This window comes from Danio aesculapii, chromosome 5 (genome assembly GCF_903798145.1).
Source record: "Danio aesculapii chromosome 5, fDanAes4.1, whole genome shotgun sequence".
Lineage (NCBI taxonomy): Eukaryota > Metazoa > Chordata > Actinopteri > Cypriniformes > Danionidae > Danio > Danio aesculapii.
In genome coordinates, this window is record NC_079439.1 from 32,724,052 (window position 1) to 32,747,012 (window position 22,961).

Consider the following 22,961-nt stretch of genomic DNA (forward strand, 5'->3'; position numbering starts at 1 on the left):
AAATTTCTAAAGGTGCTGTTGACTTGAATTTTTTACCAGATGTTGGTAGCAACCAAGAAATTCATATATGCAAAGAAAACAATATTAATTAGTTTACAAATGAAGTCATGTGTAATAAAATGATATAACACAGGAAAAAAGTATTGAACACATGAAGAAAGGAAGGTATAGAAAGGCAAGGAAAGCCCAGACAGCAACAGAAATCTCTCAGCAGTTCTTCAGCAACCCTCTGCCCTTTGTCAGTGTAAATTAATATTAGCTGCTTCAGTCCAACATCTACATTGCCAGGATGATAAAGATGAAACCTTATTGTTTGGGTTTTTACCAAAATCTGGTTTAATTCCATGTCAACCGCTCCTTTAGAATATTTTTCCCAGAAGAAAAAAAACATGCTGTGTTGAACATTGTTTTCCCCCACTGTATGTCTTTAGTAGCTAAATAGAGGTTGCAAATGCAGGTTACACTATAAACCCTTAAATAACTAAAAATTATTTAAACAACTTTACTCCTCAAACTATACAAATAGATAGAAGTAATAATGTAAGTGCTTTTGCAAAATAAGGTCCACACTTTGGCTTTAAAATCATCCTAAAAATGGTCCTACATTTATTAAACAAAAGTACTAAGATGAACCAATGAACCAGGGTTTTCAGAATAATGCCATAAAACACCCAATACTTTAAGGGTATATTCACTTCTATTGAACTTCTATTGTATTTTATTAAAGAAAACAAATTGAAATGGTTAATAACACTATACACTATATAGAATTTTACAGTTTAAATGAGATTTACAGTCTTTGTTACAGACAGCACATACTAACAACAGTAAATCGTGCACAAATATATAAATTGGTCCTAAACGAAATCCTAAACCATGTCAGTACATATTAATTCATTAACAATACTCAATACCTACAGTAAATAGACATTTACCCTGTAGTGCAGACAATGTTAAACATGTTTTGGCTAATCAATATATAGCCGGAGCCTAAATTGTATTGAACCTTTAATTAAGATGGCCGCTCAAACAAGAGGAATGAGCTCGGCAGAGTTGATTGAAGTGTCTGTTTCTGCTCATCAAGTGGAAACCCGGCTTTCATCAATTCATTTGAATCCTACTAGCCAGGCAACACTCGCTACGGCAACCGTCTGGATGGCAACAGGCCATTTGCACAAATCAGTCTGTTCACAACCAGCTCCTTTGTATGTGCTGGTAATTTGTGGACTGCGATTAGGAAAACATCCATATTCTGTTTGTTTCATTAGCACTATGCTAGCTGCAACAGAGAGCCATGTCACTGTAATTAATTAAAGATGTTCACACCAAGGACGGTAACTAAAATGCTAAAGATGACATTTTAAACATTATTATAATTTAAAATAAATGTACAGACTAAAGTTATAATGGTAATCAAATAAGAGGAAAGAAATCTTTGAAATATGTTTAAGGATATTTTCTGATTTACAGATAAGGTAGGTAATATCATTGGCAGCCAGTTGGAATGCATTTTGCTTTGTATTTTTTTAATTGTAAACTGTTTGAAGACAAAAATCGCATACTTTTGAAATAGCGTACTTCCTTACTATATAGTTTGTTAAAAATAGCATGCGAGCCAATTATGTCTGAATTCAGTGTTGGAAAAACAGTACCCGGATGACCTACTACTACCAGCGAGATTCTTAAGTGCGCATCCAATAGATGCTATGTTATCCCATAATTCAACGTGAGAAAATTCATGAATGGGAGTGAAGCGTCGCAACTTGTGCGGGTCGATCATGTGATAATGACAAATATCAGATGTAGTACGTCTAAAATTACATTTATACTATATAGAATATCATTTTCTAATGGTCGTGTAGTAAATTCAAATGTAGTAACTACACAAGTAGTAGGCAATTTCGCATACAGACAGTAGCTATGTTTCCAAAAATGCGAATGAATTTTATGCGCAAAACTGGAATATTGCATAAAATGACTTGCGAATAAAGCAGCATTTCCAACCAATGAGTCGAAGCGAACAAAATCGTCACTTCCTGATTAACTGGCGCCAAATATCAACTGTAAAAACTGAATTTGCTGCAGTAAGAGAAGCGGCGTCAATCTTTTCTTCATTTAATAAATGACTTGCACCTCAGAAGGCAATCCTGACACGCAGTGAACGTGCAGTGGCGTTTAAAGGTGTCAGACGCGGAGCACAGACGCTCTTGATTCTGGAGGTCCTTAATAATATAACAACACTAATACTTAGAATGACCAAAACAACATTTCAATGTGCTCAGCCTGCTGGTTTGTCCATTTACACACATTTTATCATCACATCATCTCTTAAAACAAAATCACATGACCTTTTTTAATGCGCATATTTGTTGGAATTTGTTCAGTAAAAGTGTTTCCATTGTAGTGTATCTTTTCTTATTGAATAAAAAGTTTATCCTGCTAAGTTATGCGCATAAATTTTTTATGAGCATTTTAAAAATTTATGCGCATCTTGGTGTTTATTAATTTTGTTATTATATTGTTATTATAATTTTTGTATTATTTTTTTTTCATTTATTAATTTTTATATGCGCATCTCCAAAATGCATATAAAATAGGTGGATGGAAACGTAGCTATTGTCTTCTAGAGTATGATGAATTTTACTCACATTTGTGACTTACCATGCCAAAAAAAAATAGGCACACTAATGTGGCCGTCCTGCTAAGAGCTCACAGAGTGTTATATAAATACAATCAGATTAAACATTCCATTGCCCAAATGTTCAAACACTTGTTATGTTGCAGCTTAACATATGGCATGACATGCAGCTCTTCATTCCAGTTTGTAATTCATTCCTATTGACCTACAAAAACTATTTCACCACTATTTTTTTCATATATATACAGTTGTATATATTTTATATATATACATATATATGTACAGTTGAATTCAGAATTATTAGCCCCCCTGTTTATTTTTTTCTCCAATTTCTGTTTAACGGAGAGAAGATTTTAGAACACATTTCTAAACATAATAGTTTTAATAACTAATTTCTAATAAGAATTATTTTTCAAGGCACTTCTAGCTTAAATTGACATTTAAAGGCTTTACTAGGTCAATTAGGTTAACTAGGCAGGATAGGGTAATTAGAAGTTATTGTATAATGATGGTTAGTTCTGTAGATGATCAGAAAAATATATAGCTTAAAGGGGCTAATAATTTTGACCTTAAAATAGTTAAAAAAAAAATAAATCAAAACTGCTTTTGTTCTAGCCGAATATCTATTTTTTAAATATTTGAAAAAAAAAAAAAATTCAAAGGGGGGCTAATAATTCTGACTTTATATATATATATATATATATATATATATATATATATATATATATATATATATATATATATATATATATATATAATCACACATAGAGCACAAGCACATCTACTGTACAACAATCTAATAGTGTATAGTCATGATCTTACATAAGCTTTTTTCCATGTGTTACATTCACCACTCCGGCTGACTTTGATGAAATAATTATATTCAATAACCTGCTAGTACTTTGAACACACGTCTTTGTTCCTTAATGGATTTTCTTTTTTCATTAACATGCTTGTCATCTGAAGATGTCTGACATGTGGTTCTTGTCATATATTAGCAGTAATGACACATGACTGAAAGATGTTAAGTGAAGGACAGGTTATCTCTGATTGACCACTTGAGGCATCTTTTAACCAGTGAAATTCAGCTTCTGCGTGTGACCTTTTTCAGCTACTCTGCAATTCTGGATTTAAGCTGAGACCTCCTTTGCTCAGACACACTTAATTTTATGCTGCCTCTTCAATTGTGCTTAATAGCCATTGTGAAATCTAAATTTACACTATTTACTTAGTTAGCTCGCATCGCTGCTATTCATCAGAAAAAGTGTTCTGTGTAAATTAATCTACTGCAAAAAATATTTTGACTTGATTATTTTTAATCAAAATGTGAAAATGTGTTCCACTACGGTATGGCTTTCCTTCTCTTGGGACGTCAGGCCAAAACTGTCAAAAAATTAAGCAATGCTGTGTTCGTTTGGATTTGTTTGCATTTTCAGATTTTTGTTGATTCCAATTTTTATGATTCCAAATAATCCCAATTTGTATCGATATATTTATGGATCTGGAAGTATTTTCTAATGTTGCCTTGAGACAATTCATCCTCACACAAAAAAATCTTTGTTTGTTTGTAATGTTTCTGAATATAAAATGTCCAATGAATAGATTAATAACAAATTAAGATTATACAAATCGAGCAGATTAGAGCTGATTAATATGCACCAATGGTAAAATGTATTTAATTCAATATTATAACTTATATATTATTAAATTTATATGATTGATTTCTGTATTACCCTTTATAATAGTTAAATAACTACCAATTGTATACTCTTATATCCCAGAAATTAACAACCATTGGTGATATTGGAAAAAAAACATTAACATGTGACACTGAAAGTAAATCATAAACACATAAAAACACTACTGATTTACTAAAGTTGTAGATATAAGCATTCATAACAAAATAACAGAGAAAAAAAATCCACTAACTTTTTGACAAGCGTATATATCTAAATCTACATAAAACTTCACTTATAAAAACTCACTTAATGGAACAAAATCATTGACTGTTTTGAAGCAAATGTACTTCAACTAGAGTTCAGAGATAGTGAAACCTACCTGATTCTAATTTTGATCATGTGATTCCTTGGAAAATGTAAATAAATTAAAGTGAAAAAGAAAAACATGTTTTGTAATTAGTGATTTAAAATATTTTTTATTTACTATAAAACAAATGACAGTATAACTGCTAATTAACAGTTAAGAAAATGAACCTATACCTAAACTATGTTTCTTATTTGGTTTTATTTTCTTTTTTTAATATGCAAGTGATTAAAAGACAACTTGAGAAAAAAAAAAGAATTCCTTAAAAATGTAAATAAATAAAATGAAAAGAAAAGACATGTTTTGTATTAGTAATCATACACTTTAATTCTATATTTACTATATGAGTAATTATAACTGCTAATTAAACCTTCAAACAGCAATGTAAGGGTAAATGTAGGATGACAGAGAGCAGTGGACAACAATAATTTAAGTTTTTATATATATATATATATATATATATATATATATATATATATATATATATATATATATATATATATAGGTCAGGACTGAGTTGTTTGAGTTATAACAACTTCCTGTTTCATGGCGAAACATCAAAGTTTGTGAGGCCGCCACAGACAACCCTTTGACGAAAACTCAATCTTCACAATTTAACATCGCCATGGCCTTTAGATGACAATACCCAATTTTGGCATTGATCTGATAATAGCCCTAAGAGGAGTTTTAGAAAATAGAGCTAACCCTAAAATATATTCCTTGTTTTATTTTCGTCTTTTTTTTTTTTTTCAAATATTTGCTACTGATTTTAAAACTAATAAGTTTTATATATCTCCTAATTCTATCTGTCTGCAAAATAACAATTTGAAACAGCTCATTGTTCTTCTTATAGATACTGATGGCATACTGAATTTTATTTCTCATTACTTCTCTGATTTTCTCTCTCTTTTGGCTCAGTGCACTATCAGAGGATTGTTCACAGGGATATCAAACCGTCTAATTTATTGCTTGGAGATGATGGCCATGTCAAGATTGCTGATTTTGGGGTCAGTAACCAGTTTGAGGGGAATGATGCCTGGCTCTCCAGCACTGCAGGGACTCCTGCGTTCATGGCTCCAGAGACGCTGTCACACAACCGGCAGATCTTCGGTGGAAAGGTAATTTGTGGCTGTGCTGATGGGTTGTGATGGGCCAATCGTTCAAACTGATTTTGTAAAGGATATCGTTGAAAAGTGTTCTCCAAAGGACTTTTTATTTATAAATAAGACATTGCTACATTGCCCGTTCTTATTTGAACTTTTCTTTAGTGTTTTATTCTTGCAGTATTCTTTACTGTAGTAGTGACCAAAGTGATGTCTGGAGTATGACAATTGGTAGCTTCAATCTTTAAATAATATTACATGTATGTATGAAATAATATGATGTTTTGTTCATTTTTCAAAGCAATTGAGAATATTACACTTTATATGTGTTCCACATTTCAGTTGTTTCATTTCTGAAAAATGCTTATGCATTATAATGGCTACAAATCAGATGCAAAGGAGAACTAGTAAAATATTATTAATTGATTATTGCAGTCATTGCAAACTTAATTTCCTACTAGATTTTTAAAAATGCAGTTAAACATTCAACTTTGAAATTTCAATTGTTAAGTTAATATTTGCCTTTTTGCCACATAATTTATGAAATAGGTACACAATTTTTTAATCTTTCCAAATGATCAGATTTCTCGTGTTTTAATGGTTTAATTAAACTTGTAAACATCACATTTGGCCACTATATTCAACACAAATAAATAAATAAAATAAATATAAAAGGTTGTTTTATATTTAAAACAAGAACAGATTGACTTGTATTTTTGTCATATTACAATAAAAACCAAACCGGATGTTTAAAAGCACTTAAGACAGTATAAATTTAGAATAAATTGCAGTAATTTAAAGTTCAATTTTTTTCAGAATCTATTACTATTATTCTGCTAAAATGCAATTAATTGATCAAAAGTGAATTCAAAATCACAAAAATAATTGTAATCATCACATTTTGCCACTAAAAAAATTACTTTCACCTCCAAGAGTTATATAATTTATTTATTTTTTTTGTGAAACTGAAAATATTTTTAGTAGCCAAATGTGATGATTAATTTGATAATAATGATAAAGATGATAAATTTATACTGTCTTTAGTGCTTTTAAACTTCCAGATTTGTTATCAATTGTAATATGATAAAAATAAAAGTCAATCTGTTCTTTAAAATGGGGCGACGCGGTGGTTCAGTGGGTAGCACGATCGCCTCACAGCAAGAAGGTCGCTGGTTCGAGCCTTGGCTGGGCCAGTTGGCATTTCTGTGTGGAGTTTGCATGTTTTCCCCATGCTGGCGTGGGTTTCCTACAGGTGCTCCGGTTTCCCCCACAGTCAGTACAGTACAGGTGAATTGGGTAAGCTAAATTGTCTGTAGTGTATGAGTGTAAGTGAGTGTGTATGGTTGTTTCCCAGTGATGGGTTGCAACTGGAAGGGCATCTGCTGCGTAAAAACATATGCTAGATAAGTTGGCAGTTCATTCCACTGTGGCGACCCCTGTTTAATAAAGGGACTAAGCCAAAAAGAAAAGGAATGAATGAATGAATGTTCTTTAAAATGTTCTGTTTTGCATAAACAAAAAAGAAAATCATACATTTGGCACAACTATTTGAATTTTGTATGAAATGTTTCTTTAAGAAATTCCAATGTGTGTAAGGGTGAATTCACACTTGGTCCAGATGCCTGGTCTGAACCCAAGTTCGATTGAACCCCGGTATGCTTGCATCATCAAGCTGCTGTTGTGTGTATGGCTGTTGCTAGGTGACGGCCACGAAAGCAAAGCGCCAAAATGGAGACATGTGCATATCACGGTCATTCTGTTTTCACTGAATCTTTTGGTTTTGTTACCAAAACCAAAATACAGAGAGCCACTTGCGTCTATCTGCCGCAAAAACATTAAAAACAGAAGTTGATTTTGACGTAGACACACAAACATCATCACTGTCCTGCTTATCAATAAGGCAGGTGATACACAGACATACACACATTAATGAACGTTATGAAAACTAAAGCTTGTTGTACAGTTGGCGATTCACTTTAGTTATTTGGTACTGTACGACTGCAATCATATCAGAAGTGAACCGCACCCAAGTTCAGAAGACAGCAATCACACTATCTAAACGTACCATACTCTGACGTCAAACAATCCTGGTTACAGACCAAAGGTGCTAGTGTGAATGCACCCTAAAACTGTCCAGCATGACTATAACAGAAGTTGTGTTCTGTTTAGGCTCTGGACGTGTGGGCAATGGGAGTGACCCTCTACTGTTTTGTCTATGGGAAGGTGAGTCTCCTGGTGTGCTGATATGATCAGAGTGATAGCAGTAATTCTTCATTGTGGGATTATCTATCAGAATGATCAATGCACGGGCCGCTGCTGCTGCGGTGACATTTGTGTGATTGATGATTTAGATCACTCATCCGTCTGTCTTCTTTTTTATTTCTCTTCCTCGTCCTCCAGTGCCCATTTATTGATGATTACATACTGGTTCTTCACAAAAAGATCAAGAGTAAAGAGGTGGAGTTCCCCGACACGTAAGTCACCCCACAGGAACAGATGCAGACTGAGGAAATGTCAGATGTTTGAGTGCAGCGAATGGGAGGCTGATTCATGTTGGTTTATGCAGGATATTTGTGTATGCATGTGCAGGTCTGTTTAAATGATGTGCTGATGAAGTGTGTGAAAGACCAGAGGGCATCCGGATGCATGTCATCTGGTGCCTGTGTTTGGAGTCGTCAGCTAATGAAAGAGCAACTTGTCTATCTTAAACACACACACAAACACACACTGCTCCCTGTTGTGTTCTCAGTGGCTGAACTAACTGCAGGATATCACAGTGTCAGTGGCTCTCAGTCAAAATGTGTCTACATGACTAGGGGTTCTCAATGTTTTTGCCAGCAGAACCGTTCAGTATATTTCGGTTTTTCAATAATTAGATAGATTAGATTAGATTCAACTTTATTGTCATTACACATGTACAAGTACAAGGCAACGAAATGCAGTTTAGGTCTAACCAGCAGTGCAATAGCAGCAAGTGCAGGATATAGGTATAAGTTATAAAGTGCAGTTATAGAAAAACTGTGGTGATATTTACAGATGGATGCACTATGAACATTATATACAGGTTGTATTAGCTATGAACAGATTTACAATAAATGAATATATGTACAGGATACTATTAATAGCAGAAGTGTGCAGATAGATAAACATAATTATAAATGTCCATGTGCAGTGGGTATGTCCAGTTCAAATAATCAGATGTTTTGATTCTTTTATGTATAATGTAATTTATATCAAATACTGTGTACTCTATCATTCATAATTTTAGACATTCGCACTTTCAAAAAGACTTTCATTTTTACCCAGGCCTGCATTTATTTCATCAACAACAGTAAAATTGTGAAATTGATTTATTGTAATTTATAATAATGTAATTTTTTTTCTTTGGAAAAGCTATTTTCAGTGTCACGTCATTCTTCAGAAATTAGTCTTACGTGCTGATTTGAAAATGTTTCCTGTTATCAATACAGAAAGAGTTGGTCTGGTTACCCAGCATGCACCTTAATGTCAAAACGACATCAAAAACACATCAGAAGTGCAAATCGATTTGATGTCAAAATGATAGAGATATATTTGGGATTTATTTTTATCAAAGAAATATTTTATCAAAGAAATATTAACTTTCAGTTAACGCATTAATTGCATGTTGCACTCAATTTTTTGACTGAATGAAAACAGTATGGGTGATGCAGTGGCGCAGTAGGTAGTGCTGTCGCCTCACAGCAAGAAGGTCGCTGGTTCAAGCCTCGGCTGGGTCAGTTGGCATTTCTGTGTGGAGTTTGCATGTTCTCCCTGTGTTCCCCCACAGTCCAAAGACATGCGGTACAGGTAAATTGGGTAGGCTAAATTGACCGTAGTGTATGTGTGTGTGAATAAGTGTGTATGTGTTTCCCAGTGATGGGTTGCAGCTGGAAGGGCATCCGCTGCATAAAAACAAATGCTGGATAAGTTGGTGATTCATTCCACTGTGGCGACCCCAGATTAATAAAGGGACTAAGCCGAAAAGAAAATGAATGAATGAATAAAAACAGTATTTACATTTTGTTCTATAATTGTGCATCATATTATAATGAATAATTCCTTACATTCACTGTATATAGTGCATTTCTGGACACTCAAAATGCGTTACAAATTTTTGGGGGGGAATCTCCTCATCCACCAGCGGTGTGCAGCATCCACCTGGATGATGCGACAGCAGCCATATTGTGCCAGACTGCACACCACACACCAGCTGATTGGTGGAGAGGAGACAGAGTGATGAATTATGATATGGGGATGGTTAGGAGGCCATGATGGACAGAGGCCAGTGGGCAAATTTGGCCAGGATGCCAGGGTTAAACCCCTACTCTTTTTGAAAAAACATCCTGGGATTTTTATCAACCACAGAGAGTCAGGACCTTGGTTTAATGTCTCATCTGATAGACGGGATATATATTGTCCATAATATATTCAATATACTATTATAATATAGTATATTATTTATTGCCCTTAATATACTCAAAATTGTGCTATAAAATGCATCAGGGATGTACCTTTTAGACTACATAGGTATTAAATGTTGTCTTTTAACAAATGCTAAAATGACATTGTTTAAAGAAAGATGCAACACATGGTGGTTTTGTGAATGCTATGCACGTAAATATGAACCATGTGATTTGTGCATCATTTTACTGTGTTGCTGCAGAATTTGGCATTACAATGTGAGGTTAATTATGCAAAAGCAGTGATGGGAGCAGGGTTTCATAACCCTAGTTTGTGGGAAACGTTCCTATACCTGGGGTTAATTGCAGAGTTTTTGAGTGCAGTGGGAAGTTCAGCTTGTTTTGTGGTCCACAGCTCTCGTGAAGCATTCGGAGTAAGTTTGGGGTTAAAATTGAAATTCCTATGCCTCCAGGGAGTCTCATGCCTTATAAAAGTCTTCTGTTGTTGTTCAGATTTTGCGTTTTATCTCCTTAGCTGTTTGCTCTGTGTTTCTGTGATATCTCAGGCCGACTGTCAGTGAGGGGCTGAAGAGCCTGGTCTCACGAATGCTGGACAAAAACCCAGACAACAGGATCACCATTCCTGAGATCAAAGTAAGTCTACATAAGGCGCATTTCTGAAATCCAGAGTGGCAAGTAATCCATTTTACGTTCATCCCCACAAATCTGTATTGCAAGATATCAAAGACTAGAGTATATCTTCTTACACACAAAAATATGTTTACATTTGGCAGATTTAGCATTATTAATCTGTGCATTTTTCTTCAGAAATTATCTGCATTTTCTTCTATACTGTCAAGAGAGTATAGCCTCTTTAAATATTGAAATTATAGTCAGCATCTTTAAAAGAAATGTACCAAGAAGCATCTTTAAAAGAAATGTACCAAGAACATTCCAGAGAGTATGTCTCATTAGTCTTCTCTCACAATACCAGCCGTGTTTTTATCATAGAGACACATTCAGGGATGGTGTTGAAATATGACACAGTACCTCTGATAGCTTCTGCTTTATCTAGCAGACTTGATGTTTGGACAGAAACACACCAGCTTATCCCAATGGATAGGGATTTTGGTTTGGTTCTGGAAACGTCCATCTGCTGTAATAGAGTGACAGTGAGTGTGAATAATTAGCACACACACACACACACTCGGCCATCAGAGACTCTTGCTTGCATGTCATTACCCAGAAAATGTTCCATTAAAGCAACGATCCCCAGAGCACACGTTAATCAGAGCTGCACAGCCTACATTCACTCAGCAGCTCAACCCTCATATCTTTCAGAATAACTTTGTTTATAGGACAAATCAGTTATTTCTTTAGTGGCTTGCTGGTTTGATGGAGAGCTGCATGAATGGATGTATTGAAAAAAAAATGAATGGACTCATCTAAGGATATAAAAATGATTGAATATACGAAAGAATTGAATTTCACAGGTGAAGTGGATTGGAATAAAGGATAGATGTTTAGATGAAAAGCAGATCTACGGATGGATGGATGGAGAGTTAGGTTAGATTGCTAGGTGGATAGATTGGAAAGATAGATGAGGGCTGGACAAGATTGATGGAAGAAGGAATAGAATGATGGATGGACTGAAGGTTGACATGTGCTCAGTGTCTGTTTCTGTGTGTGTTCAGGTTGACCCGTGGGTGACTCAGGATGGCACAGACCCTTTGCCTTTAGAAGAAGATCACTGCACTGCGGTTGAGGTTACTGAAGAGGAGGTGCAGAACTCCGTCAAGTTTGTCCCCAGTCTGTCTGCTGTGGTAAGTAAAACAGAAAAACAAGAGTTTCTGTGTGTAAAAAACATTAGCTGCTGAAGTAGTTACAAAAACACTCTCAGGCCATAAACCTGCTCAGGTGTTCTTAATGTATTGATCTAATGTCATGAGTGAATGAATGTGAAGGTAAAGACACACTCGACCTAAGACAAACCACCAATAACCTTAGCACCAATAACCTTAACAAACCACCAATAACCTTAGCACCAATAACAAACCACTAATAACCTTAGCACCAATAACCTTAGCACCTGCTATCAGCTTTTCCTTGATAACCTCTTTGGATTTAGTCCTACTTACCATCATGTCTAATGTTTACCCATTTCTCTTGATTGTATTTGGACTTGTTGTAGTACTATTTATTGTCGTAAAATTGCCTGCTTTTTATTAATTTAAAATGAAGAGTTCAGATGCAAAAACCTCTAAATGCCACCTGAAATGTTCTCCTAAAATGGCCATTTTTGTCACCCTCCTAATCTTTGTTCAGTTATTTCACTCTAAAGGCAATGTAAATAACTTATTAGTCACTATAAAAGTAAAATTACTGAGCCTACACACAGGAGTAGGAAAAAAAAGCTAATTTTAGAAGAAAATATCAGATGGCTTTTAGAGGTTTTTGCATCTAAACTCTTCGTATATACAGTAAGTGAAAACTTGTTTTAAAAATTTCAGATACTGGTCAAAGCCATGTTAAGGAAGCGTTCATTTGGGAATCCCTTCGAGTGTCCCAGTAGGAGAGAAGAGAGATCCATGTCTGCACCCGGCAGTCTGCTCATGTAAGTGCTCCAAACCACAAACTGGAACCAGAGCCATGACAAACTGGAAACTAGTTATGTAGCCGCACATATCCAACTGACTCTACTTTTCCTAACAAGTTTTAATATATTTAAAAGAGGCTGAACTCATTTCAGCATTGCATCGCTTTCATTCTTTGCTTTCTAAACTCACACATTCAAGGTTGCAGCATGATATTTTCGACGTCATGTCTATCTGTTTGAACAGGAAGGTGTGCTAATAGTCACCCATTACTTCTCCTGCTGCCAACATACGTTTCCATAGTAGCATGATTCAGTAGATTTTTTTTGGTCTCATGCACTAGCATTGAAAGCTCCAGGACATGATGTTTTCACAATTCCTGTCTATAACTTTCTCCTCCGCACAGCACTGAGGAGATGGCTGACTCACTAATCCATCATTTAGACGCCACATTCAATCTTTTAGTTTATTATTAATTGTGTTTTTTTCCCTGACATTTTCTAGATAATATTGGACTTGAGGAAATATTGTTGTATTATTGTATAATATATAATGCATATTATTGACTGTATATACTGTGTATGTATATATATATATATATATATATATATATATATATATATATATATATATATATATATATATATATATATATATTTATATTTATTTATGTATTTATTTATTTAGCTTAAATGGACTTATAATTGTGACCTTGTTTTTACAAAATTAAAAACTGCTTTTATTCTAGCTGTAATAAAACAAATAAGACTTTCTCCAGAAGAAAAATATTATCAGACATACTGTGAAAATTTCTGATAAACATCATTTGGGAAATATTTATAAGAGAAAAAAAAAATCAAAGGGGGGCTAATAATTCTGTATATATACAGTTGCCATCAAATGCCATTAGTCTACCGAGATTTCCCAATTTCTCTGTTGCAATCAGAATTTCACAAAACAAAAGAAAAGCAAACACTACTAGTTTCTGTGGTATAAAAACAGCACTACAAAATACAAAAGAGAGAGATCGACTTAGAATGTCACTTACATGATTTACAATGATTTGTTCAGCTGTAGTTTAAAACTTACGTGGGGAAACCGATGGCTGCGTCCGAAATCGCCTGCTACTCAGTAGGTAATGCATTTGAATTTAAATGTACTCGGGCAATAGAAAAGTACGTTCTATACAGTATAAATGTGAGTAGTATGAATGGAACTCGGATGTACTACATCCCCCATCTTGTCATGATCACGTGACCTACCCCGCGCTTCACTCCCGTTTATGAATTCTCTCATGGTGCATCATGGGATAGCGTAGCGTCCATCCGATGCGCACTTCAGAATCTTGCCGGAGGTAGTAGGTCCTCCGGGTACTTTTCACATACTGTTTTTCCAATTCTATAATTTCGGACATAATACTCGGCTAGTATACCGCTTTGGCCTACTCTATAGTATGGAAGTATGCGATTTCGGCCACAGCCGCTGAGTTTTTCTTCCTCTAAGGACTAATTATGCAGTCTTTGTCGCCATCTTGTGGCAGAACGTCAACCGTCACTTTCTTTGGTCTGCTCAGACAGGCTAATGGGCAGCAAGCCCCAAATTATTCATACCCATTGGGGTATATATACACACACACCACATACATGTTTATAGGGTTTACAGGGACTCTCCAAAGGCTCAATGAATTTTATACTGTAAATAAATGCTTGTTATATGCCCTTACCCCTCCCCTACCCCTAAACCCAACCCTCAAACAAAACCAGTGGCAAAATTTGAATGTCAAGAGACACTACAACGTATAATTTTGGCATATCCTCTTAATTCACCTTAAAAAACAGCACCTATAGGTAGGGCCAGACGGAATCTGCGGACATTTTTTTTGCTATTTCTGCTGTGAATTTTGTTTAAAATCTGGGGATATCTGCAGAATTATGTTGGGAGTATCATAACTAAAACCTTAATATGTGAAATAAAAAATAATATCTTTTTAAGTTTTATTTATCATTTAAAATGCAAATCCAATTAGATTTACTTTATTTGGTAAACAAAGCAAGTCTCTCATATAATATAAATCTACTACAAGATGAAAAATATTACTGTACAAACTGCATTGTACATAAATCAGATGAACATTTTCATATTAGTCAATAATAAAAAACTGAATAAATATAGATTTTCACACATTTACTCAAGTAAATAAACAGAATTAATGATGGGCTAAAAATCTGCGGAATTCTGCAGAAAATCTGAGGAAAATCTGCGGAATTCTGCGTGCGCAGATTTCGTGTGGGCCTACCTATAGGTTATATTCTTGTAACTATAAAATTCTAGGTTCTTGTTAGTCACATAAAGTACACACACACACACACACAAATTGGGAATTTTGTAGTTACCTAAATAAAACTATTTATATAAGAATATATAATTGCCAAGTACTGTTTCTCATTCTCATATTTATGTTAAATTGAATTATAATATAATATAATATAATATAATATAATATAATATAATATAATATAATATAATATAATATAATATAATATAATATAATATAATTTAATATAATATAATATAATATAATATAATATGCATGTTCAGAGAGGTCACTGCAATGACAGAGTTTCTTTGAATTTCTGTGGATGTTGTTTGTCCCGTCCCTCCAGTGACAGTTATTCTCAGAAGCTTTTTGCTGTTAATGTATCTGCCCACTAGACTGACAGTAAGTGTCTCCATGAAGTCATTTCTGTTCCCACTCTTCTGCTTTTCCCACATTAGAGTTTTTTTTTTTCAAGGACAGAAGGATGTTCTCTCACTCTTGTTGTCTGTTAGATTTCTGTTAGAATCATCCCGCTCTTCTTAAACCTAATCAATACAAACAGTCTGCTTATCTCTGGATGCATCCCATTTAGACCAGATTCAGCCGTCCACATATTTTACTGCAGCACTGAATGCTGTCTGGGATAGGTTGTATTGTGTTTTCAGATGTGCTGTATGCAATTACTGCTCATACAATCAAAACTGAAAGGTCATTTGATTATCCGCAAACAAATTGACATGCTTGTTTGGTACGGCCTCTCTCTGTTGACAAAGGAGCAATCTGAATGAGATGGATCAATACGGTGACTCAGCAGACACCGGTTACTGCTTTTTCAAAAAGGTAGTTGATTTTATTTTCATTTACCTCTATAATTTTTTTATGAGCCATTTGTCAGCTGCTTCTGTGTTAGTGATGTTTCTGATTGAGAAGATAAAACGCAGCAGCGCCCCCAGCTGGTGGAAAGGCACCACCGTCATTTTGAAAATCCTTCTGTCACTTTAAATCTGTCAGCGATGCTCATTTGCATGTCATCCATAATTCACTGGCAGGTGGAATACACCACCTCCTGCATCGTTAATAACCTTTTTCATCTAAACACACACTTACTGTACGTCCTGAACACACACTGTCCCCCCATCTCTGAGGCGTTCACTATTATTCAGTCGACTGCAGTTTTTTTTCACCGTGATGGCAACAATTCATTTCTTGTGAAACTCACAAAGGTTACATTTATCACATTGCATTATTGTTCTTTATCTCTTAGGCATTCATTTGTCAGAATGTAAATGTTTTAAAGCAAGAACTCTTGACTTGCTACTTCACATCTTCACTCACTTTATTAGGTACACCTGTCCAACTTCTCGTTAACGCAAATTTTTAATCAGCCAATCACATGGCAGCAACTCAATACATTTAGGCATGTAGACATGGTCAAGACAATCTGCTGCAGTTCAAACCGAGCATAAGAATGGGGAGGAAAGGTGATTTAAGTGACTTTGAATGTGGCATGGTTGTTGGTGCCTGACTGGCTGGTCTGAGTGTTTCAGAAACTGCTGATCTACTGGGATTTTCACGCACAATCATCTCTAGGGTTTTACAGAGAATGGTCCGAAAAAGAGAAAATATCTAGTGAGCGACAGTTCTGTGGGCAGTTCAGGGTATTGTTGCTGACCATGTTCATTCCTTTATGACCACAGTGTACTCATCTTCGGATGGCTACTTCCAGCAGGATAACGCACCATGTCATAAAGCGTGAATCATCTCAGACTGATTTCTTGAACATGACAATGAGTTCACTGTACTCAAATGGCCTCCACAGTCATCAGATCCCAATCCACTGGAGCACCTTTGGGATGTGGTGGAATGGGAGTATAAGTCTCCGACATCCTTTGTTGAATATGGAGCCATTTTGACAGGAGCAGTGATGTTTTATGACGTGTCCAAGCACTTATATTTGAAAATTCATTTATTTGTCTTACAAATGCCACAAACAAAACATGGTCAAAAAACTGTTTCCCTGCTAGTCCTGCCAGCTGATCACCCCTCACCTGTGTGCCCTTACGTAAGCAGGTGAACTGACGTGAAATGTAGATGGAGCTAATCCATATCACTAAACCACTCGATCCGTGACATAGAATAATACAGCGTAATATTTATAATCTTAATTTCACAATAATCATACAACAAATAAACAGAGTATAAATTGTAGAAATATCACAAATGGCTCAAACAGGAGATTCACATCATGGATGTGCAGCTGACAAATTTGCAGCAACTGCGTGATGCTATCATGTCAATATGGACCAAAGTCTCAGAGGAATGTTTCCAGTTCCTTGTTGAATCAATGCCTTGAAGGATTAAGACAGCTCTAAAGGCAAAAGGGTGTATCAGTAAGGTGTACCTAATAAAGTGGCCGTTGAGTGTATATTAACCATGAAATATGTTCTCAGAAATAAATGAGATCTTATGGGAAAAATTACCACCAAAATTATTAAAAAGAAACCACAAATTGAATATAGGGGGTATAAAAATACCCTGGATAATTAAATCCAACTATTTCAGCTATAACGATTGCAGTCAAATAAAAAAAAAAAAAAAAAAAACTGAATCGATAGTGCCAGTTTGCAACATTACATTGAGATCTAAACATCCCCAGCATTCTTTTATTGTTTGTATTGTATTGCTGAGTATTGCAACTCATGTTTATGCTGAGTTTATGAACACAGTAGCCAATCAGAGGCTGTTAGATTAGTGTCAGGATCAAAAATGATTCCAAGACCCAGGAAGATTCACGTTCAATGATTTAATGTTCCTGCAGCAAGGGAGCAATACAGAAGAAACACAAGAAGTTCCATTCTGGTTCCTCGAAGGGCAGTCCTTTGTGCACAGTAAATATACAGGCATACAAACAGACGATGAAGTGTTGTGTTTAATCATTGGTCTAAACAGTTTGTTTGGTAGAATCCTCTTGTTCATATACTCAACTCTTTTTTCAGCATACTATTACTGCAACTTATTGAAAATTATAATTGAGCATGTTATTATATCAAGAGGCACATCCATTAATAACATTAACTTTAGGTTCCTTTAAAAGTGTATATATATATATATATATATATATATATATATATATATATATATATATATATATATATATATATATATATATATATATATATATATATGGAAATTGATTAAAATAATTTATCGAACAATTAGGTTTGTGATACTAACATCACGAACCAAGATGATTCAGGATTCTGGCCAAATATGCAAATAATGTTGGTCCATGATGTTAGTATCACAAACTTAATTATTTACACAATATTGCAACTCTACCCTGCATTGACCTTTTATAAATTGTATAATTTACATACAGTTGTATTTGTTATTACTGTCATTATTCTAGTTTAAGTCATTTAAGAATTTGACACACTGTAATAGACAACACAGACACAGCTAATGTGTTTTTTGAAGATAAAATGCCACTAGAAATCAAGCCCAGACAGCAAAGGTTGCCACTTACTGGAAAATCCATGTCTGACCCTGGTTCTGATTTGTTGTAAATTTGTTGCCACATTTTTCTTTGTGTAGGAGTTGTGACTTGAGGCCTGGTTAGACGCGGTATAATGCTGTACAGATCGCTGAACCAGCCCTGCCTGAGAGCATGGCAGAAATTGCCATTTCGCTACACATTTGTTGGCTGTGATGAAAATGTGACTGCACATTATTACATTTCAGCACTTTCTTTTGGCCTCCAGCACCTTAAAACCACTCAGTTTTTTTCCATAGAGCACAGGTTGAGTGTGGGAAACCTGCAGTATTCATATGCTCATGCTGCACAGACTGGTGTTAGTTGATAACATTTCTTGAGTGTGTTTGTCAAATACAGAGGATAAACACTGTTTTTCTGGACAAAATGCTTGGCATTTGATGAGTTTTAATAAGCATCCTGGCGCATGCATCTCTCTTCAGTAGTTGATGCTAATATGGTCTGTCTCTGACAGCTCTAGGCTAGAAGTTAAGGCAAATGTACCATCTATAAGATTATATGATGAGTATCATTTCATAAGCAGACTTTTATTGGAGATCCTTACTTAAATTTAGTCTATCGATCTATTTAGTGAAGTTTGTTTATAAACTAATTTCGAGAGGATCACATGCTTATGATTGCTTGCAGCCGGCCCTGCATTATTCAGTTTATGATTCACCAATCAGACGATTCCTAAGCCACTATAAATACCCTGAGTTCCATATGACAGCCATCTTCATTTTGAAGAATCCTCCTTCCACCCCTACTCCTCCTCCTTTCCTAGATGGGTGTCACAATGGCCCAGTGGTTAGCACTGTTGCCTCACAGCAAGTACGTCACTGGTTCTAGTCTTTACCAAGCCAGCCGATGTTTCTGTGCGGAGTTTACATGTTGTCCCTGTGCTCACGTGGGTTTCCCCCAGGTTCCCCGGTTTCCTCCCACCGTCCAAAAACATGCAACTTAAGTTAATTGACTAATCCAAATCAGCACCATAGACATGCTCCTAGTAAATAGTTATCTCTTAAAAGCAATCACTATCTGTTCATTAGCTACTACAGCAGGGGAGTTCTCGAGATCTACCTGAGCTCAAACTCCCCTCACGCCTTGCAAATGGGAGGGAGCCCCGGGCTCGAGGATCTTTTGAGATCAGGGCTCTCTCCCGGAACAGCATGCCAAACAAGCTTTATAATCAATCATCAGCTAGGTGTAAACACTTGAAATGCCACTTATTATTTAAAAAGCTCTAAAAAATGTCACTAACTGGCGTTTTTGAAACATTTCCTGTGAATATGAAAAAAGGTTTTAATCTGTTTCAAATCAAATTGTTTATTAAGGTTAATAAAGTATGCTCACAAATGATAAAGACATTATATTTAAAGGCACAATAGATTACAGTTTTTGTATCAACACAACCCCAAAACTATTAGAACACTGTATATTTTTGCAGACTTGTGTACTTGCATTATCCCAAACATTTAAACAATATTCAAGTTCAGAGAAATAAGCTATTTTAATTAGTGACATGTACTGTGTTCTGTGTGTCACAATGCTAATTGGGTTCAAGTGACATCATTAGCATTGTGACATCATTAGCATTGTGTGTCACAGAACCCCAATTTCTTGTTTTATCTATACAAAATATGTAAACAACAAAGATGCTTTAATATGTCATATATTGTATTGCACTACTCCGAGAAGCACTGTATAAAAGAACCCTAAAGTGTATTTAGCATGATAAAACAGTGCTTCTTCTTCCACACATCTTCCTCAAGTTTTGCGTACTTTAGTTCAACTATGAACATGATTTCTGCTGGAGTCCTGTAGGATGTTATGAAGACAACAACTCCCACGATTCCACAATCAGTCAAGGCATCATCGAAATAAGCTTTTGTTTGTTGTGAATGTGCCTCTAATGGCAAAAAATGCATACTGTGTGTTTAAGGTGTCTATTGTTAATACTGTATATGAATTAACAGTTTGTTGAGTGTTGTCATAGAATGAAAACTGTAGTTGTGTCTATGACACACATAATGAATTTAACACACTATATACAAATGCATACCTATTATGTTCCTTTTTACAAGATGTTAAATAAGTCTCTGGTGTCCCTAGAGAGTGTAACTCTTTGAAACTGCCCCTTTTAGGCTTTGATTCTAGTTGTGTCATTTTGGTGACTTTCACTTTAAATTAAAATGAGATTGTGCTCCCAGCCCCTTTTTAAAGAGGGGCAAAGCTACAAATGCCTATGTGTCAGCATAGTGGCAGATTTAAAAACAATGAACGCCCTATGCTAATGAGGGAGAGATTATCACTAACAGGTAGGGCTTTCCCCCCTCTGATGACGTGCAATGAGAGAATGTCAATCAAAGTGTTTTCTACAGACAGTTTTTATGAAGTGTGACTTTAAAAAATTAAATATACACATTTTACTTTTAGAAGCTGTTTATATTCACAGACTGTTGTCACATGACTATCTTTAAACCCTTTATAAAGGTGTTTTTTTTTGCATAATAGGTCCCCTTTAATACTGGTTACACTATTATAACAATGATATATTACATGTAACAACATACAGTATACATATAAGTTTCAATAAAATAACAATTTGGTCTGAGTGTTTTAATAATAACCCTAGAATGTAATAAAGAGTTTAAAATGTGCGGAAACACTTTATTTTGATGGTCCATTTGAGTATTAGTAGACTGTCTGCTTAATATATGTTGATATTGCTCCTTCAACAGACATTTAACTGACTATAAGAAACTTTGCTAGTACATGTCAACTTACACTAACCCTAACCCCAACCTAACAGTCTACTTATAATCTAATGAGAATTAGTTGGCATGTAGATGCAATGTAACTTAAATTCAACAAACGGACCATCAAAATAAAGTGTGACAAAATGTGCTAAAGTCTGCATGAAATCAAAATTGACAATGTTTATTTTACTAGCATGTATTGTTAGTATTAAAGTAAAACACATGAATATGTGTAAATTAATTAGCAGAAAACACAGTTTGTTTTGTTCTTCAATCAAAATCTGAACATCTGCTACCACTTTAGAATGGGAGTCCTTCTTTGATGATGTCAGATTAACGGCTTAGCCACGCCCCTCCAACTGTTAGTTTGCTGCAAGTGAAAGGTGAGAGGAGGTTAACAAAATAAATCCTCGCTTGAAGTTTTAGTCGAAAATATCTCATCATACTGAGATGAAATTTTGATAACTAGTAAAATGTTAATTCAGTGCACCAACCACAATTTAGGCGGACAATAAAAGAATCTTGATTATTTCAAAGTGATTCTAATAGCGTCATTTTGATATTTTGATGTCTGGCATGAAATGGGTTAACGTAAATTCTGGAATTGTGAGCAGGAGGATAATGACCTGGCTCTTATGGCTGTACCTCATGTGAAACTGCTGACTCTCTCTCTCTATCTATCTATCTGTCTGCTGCAGGGACTCGTGGCCCTTCCGGCCCTCTTTTAAGCTCCAGCCCTCATTAAGGTAACTCATTGTGACAGGTGGTCATTGTCATTTGTCATTCTAGTCTGTGTCAGATTTCCTGAGCTCCTCCATGCATTCCCCTGGAGTCAGTGACAGTGTGAGCCTGTCACGTCAGCCCTCATCCTGTCCTCGTGTGGCATTTCTCTCGCTTCGTGCCAGTGGAAGTGTTTGATGATACTGTTAGGAGAGTTCAGTCCTGTAAAACACCTCATGTCGTGGTCTTCATTGAATCCCACTGTGTACAGTCACTATGTGCTGTCGTGTTTGTTGCAGACAAGCTTCCCATGTCCATCTGTGTTTCCTCCAAGATTGTTTGTGAGCTCACTGAACTTGTCTAGTTTTTCTGGATAGTTTCAGTTACAGTCTTCCATTCAGACACTTCATACCTGTTTGTTTTAAATGCACGTTGCTTTATTTGTTTGTTTGTTATGTGTTATTAAGGTAGATGATTTAACATTTAAATTATGGTCATGTACATGTACAGTAGGGGTGGAACGGATCACGGTTGATCCGTGATTCGTACAGATCACAACCCATGGTTCGGAACACACGTGACCTGCGGATTAATAAAAAATTTTTCTAGTAGATTAATCCTAAATTTGTAACGTTCATGGAGAGATCGACTCCCGCATTAGGCTTGACTAAAGACTAAAGAAGTTGTGGTGGGTTATTCGAGATGTGGTGGGTTTCTTAGGTTAAAGGTGTTTTCTGTACCTACTTGTTTAGCTTGCACCAATGCATTCAGTGTAAGCTACACGATTAATCATTAAAAGATCGGGATCTCAACACCCACGCAACACAATTGATG

At 35.4% G+C, this 22,961-nt stretch overlaps 1 protein-coding gene across 3 annotated transcripts in view; it reads left to right on the top strand.

Moving 5' to 3' along the window:
- Window positions 1-22,961, top strand: part of camkk1a (calcium/calmodulin-dependent protein kinase kinase 1, alpha a) — a 155,882-nt gene that overhangs the window by 128,723 nt on the left and 4,198 nt on the right. For all 3 annotated transcript variants that reach the window (XM_056457946.1, XM_056457948.1, XM_056457947.1), the window contains exons 11-16: window positions 5,600-5,799; window positions 7,954-8,007; window positions 8,185-8,258; window positions 10,772-10,859; window positions 11,900-12,028; window positions 12,716-12,819. In XM_056457946.1, coding sequence (XP_056313921.1) covers window positions 5,600-5,799; window positions 7,954-8,007; window positions 8,185-8,258; window positions 10,772-10,859; window positions 11,900-12,028; window positions 12,716-12,819 — 649 coding nt within the window. The remainder of the gene's footprint in view (window positions 1-5,599; window positions 5,800-7,953; window positions 8,008-8,184; window positions 8,259-10,771; window positions 10,860-11,899; window positions 12,029-12,715; window positions 12,820-22,961) is intronic.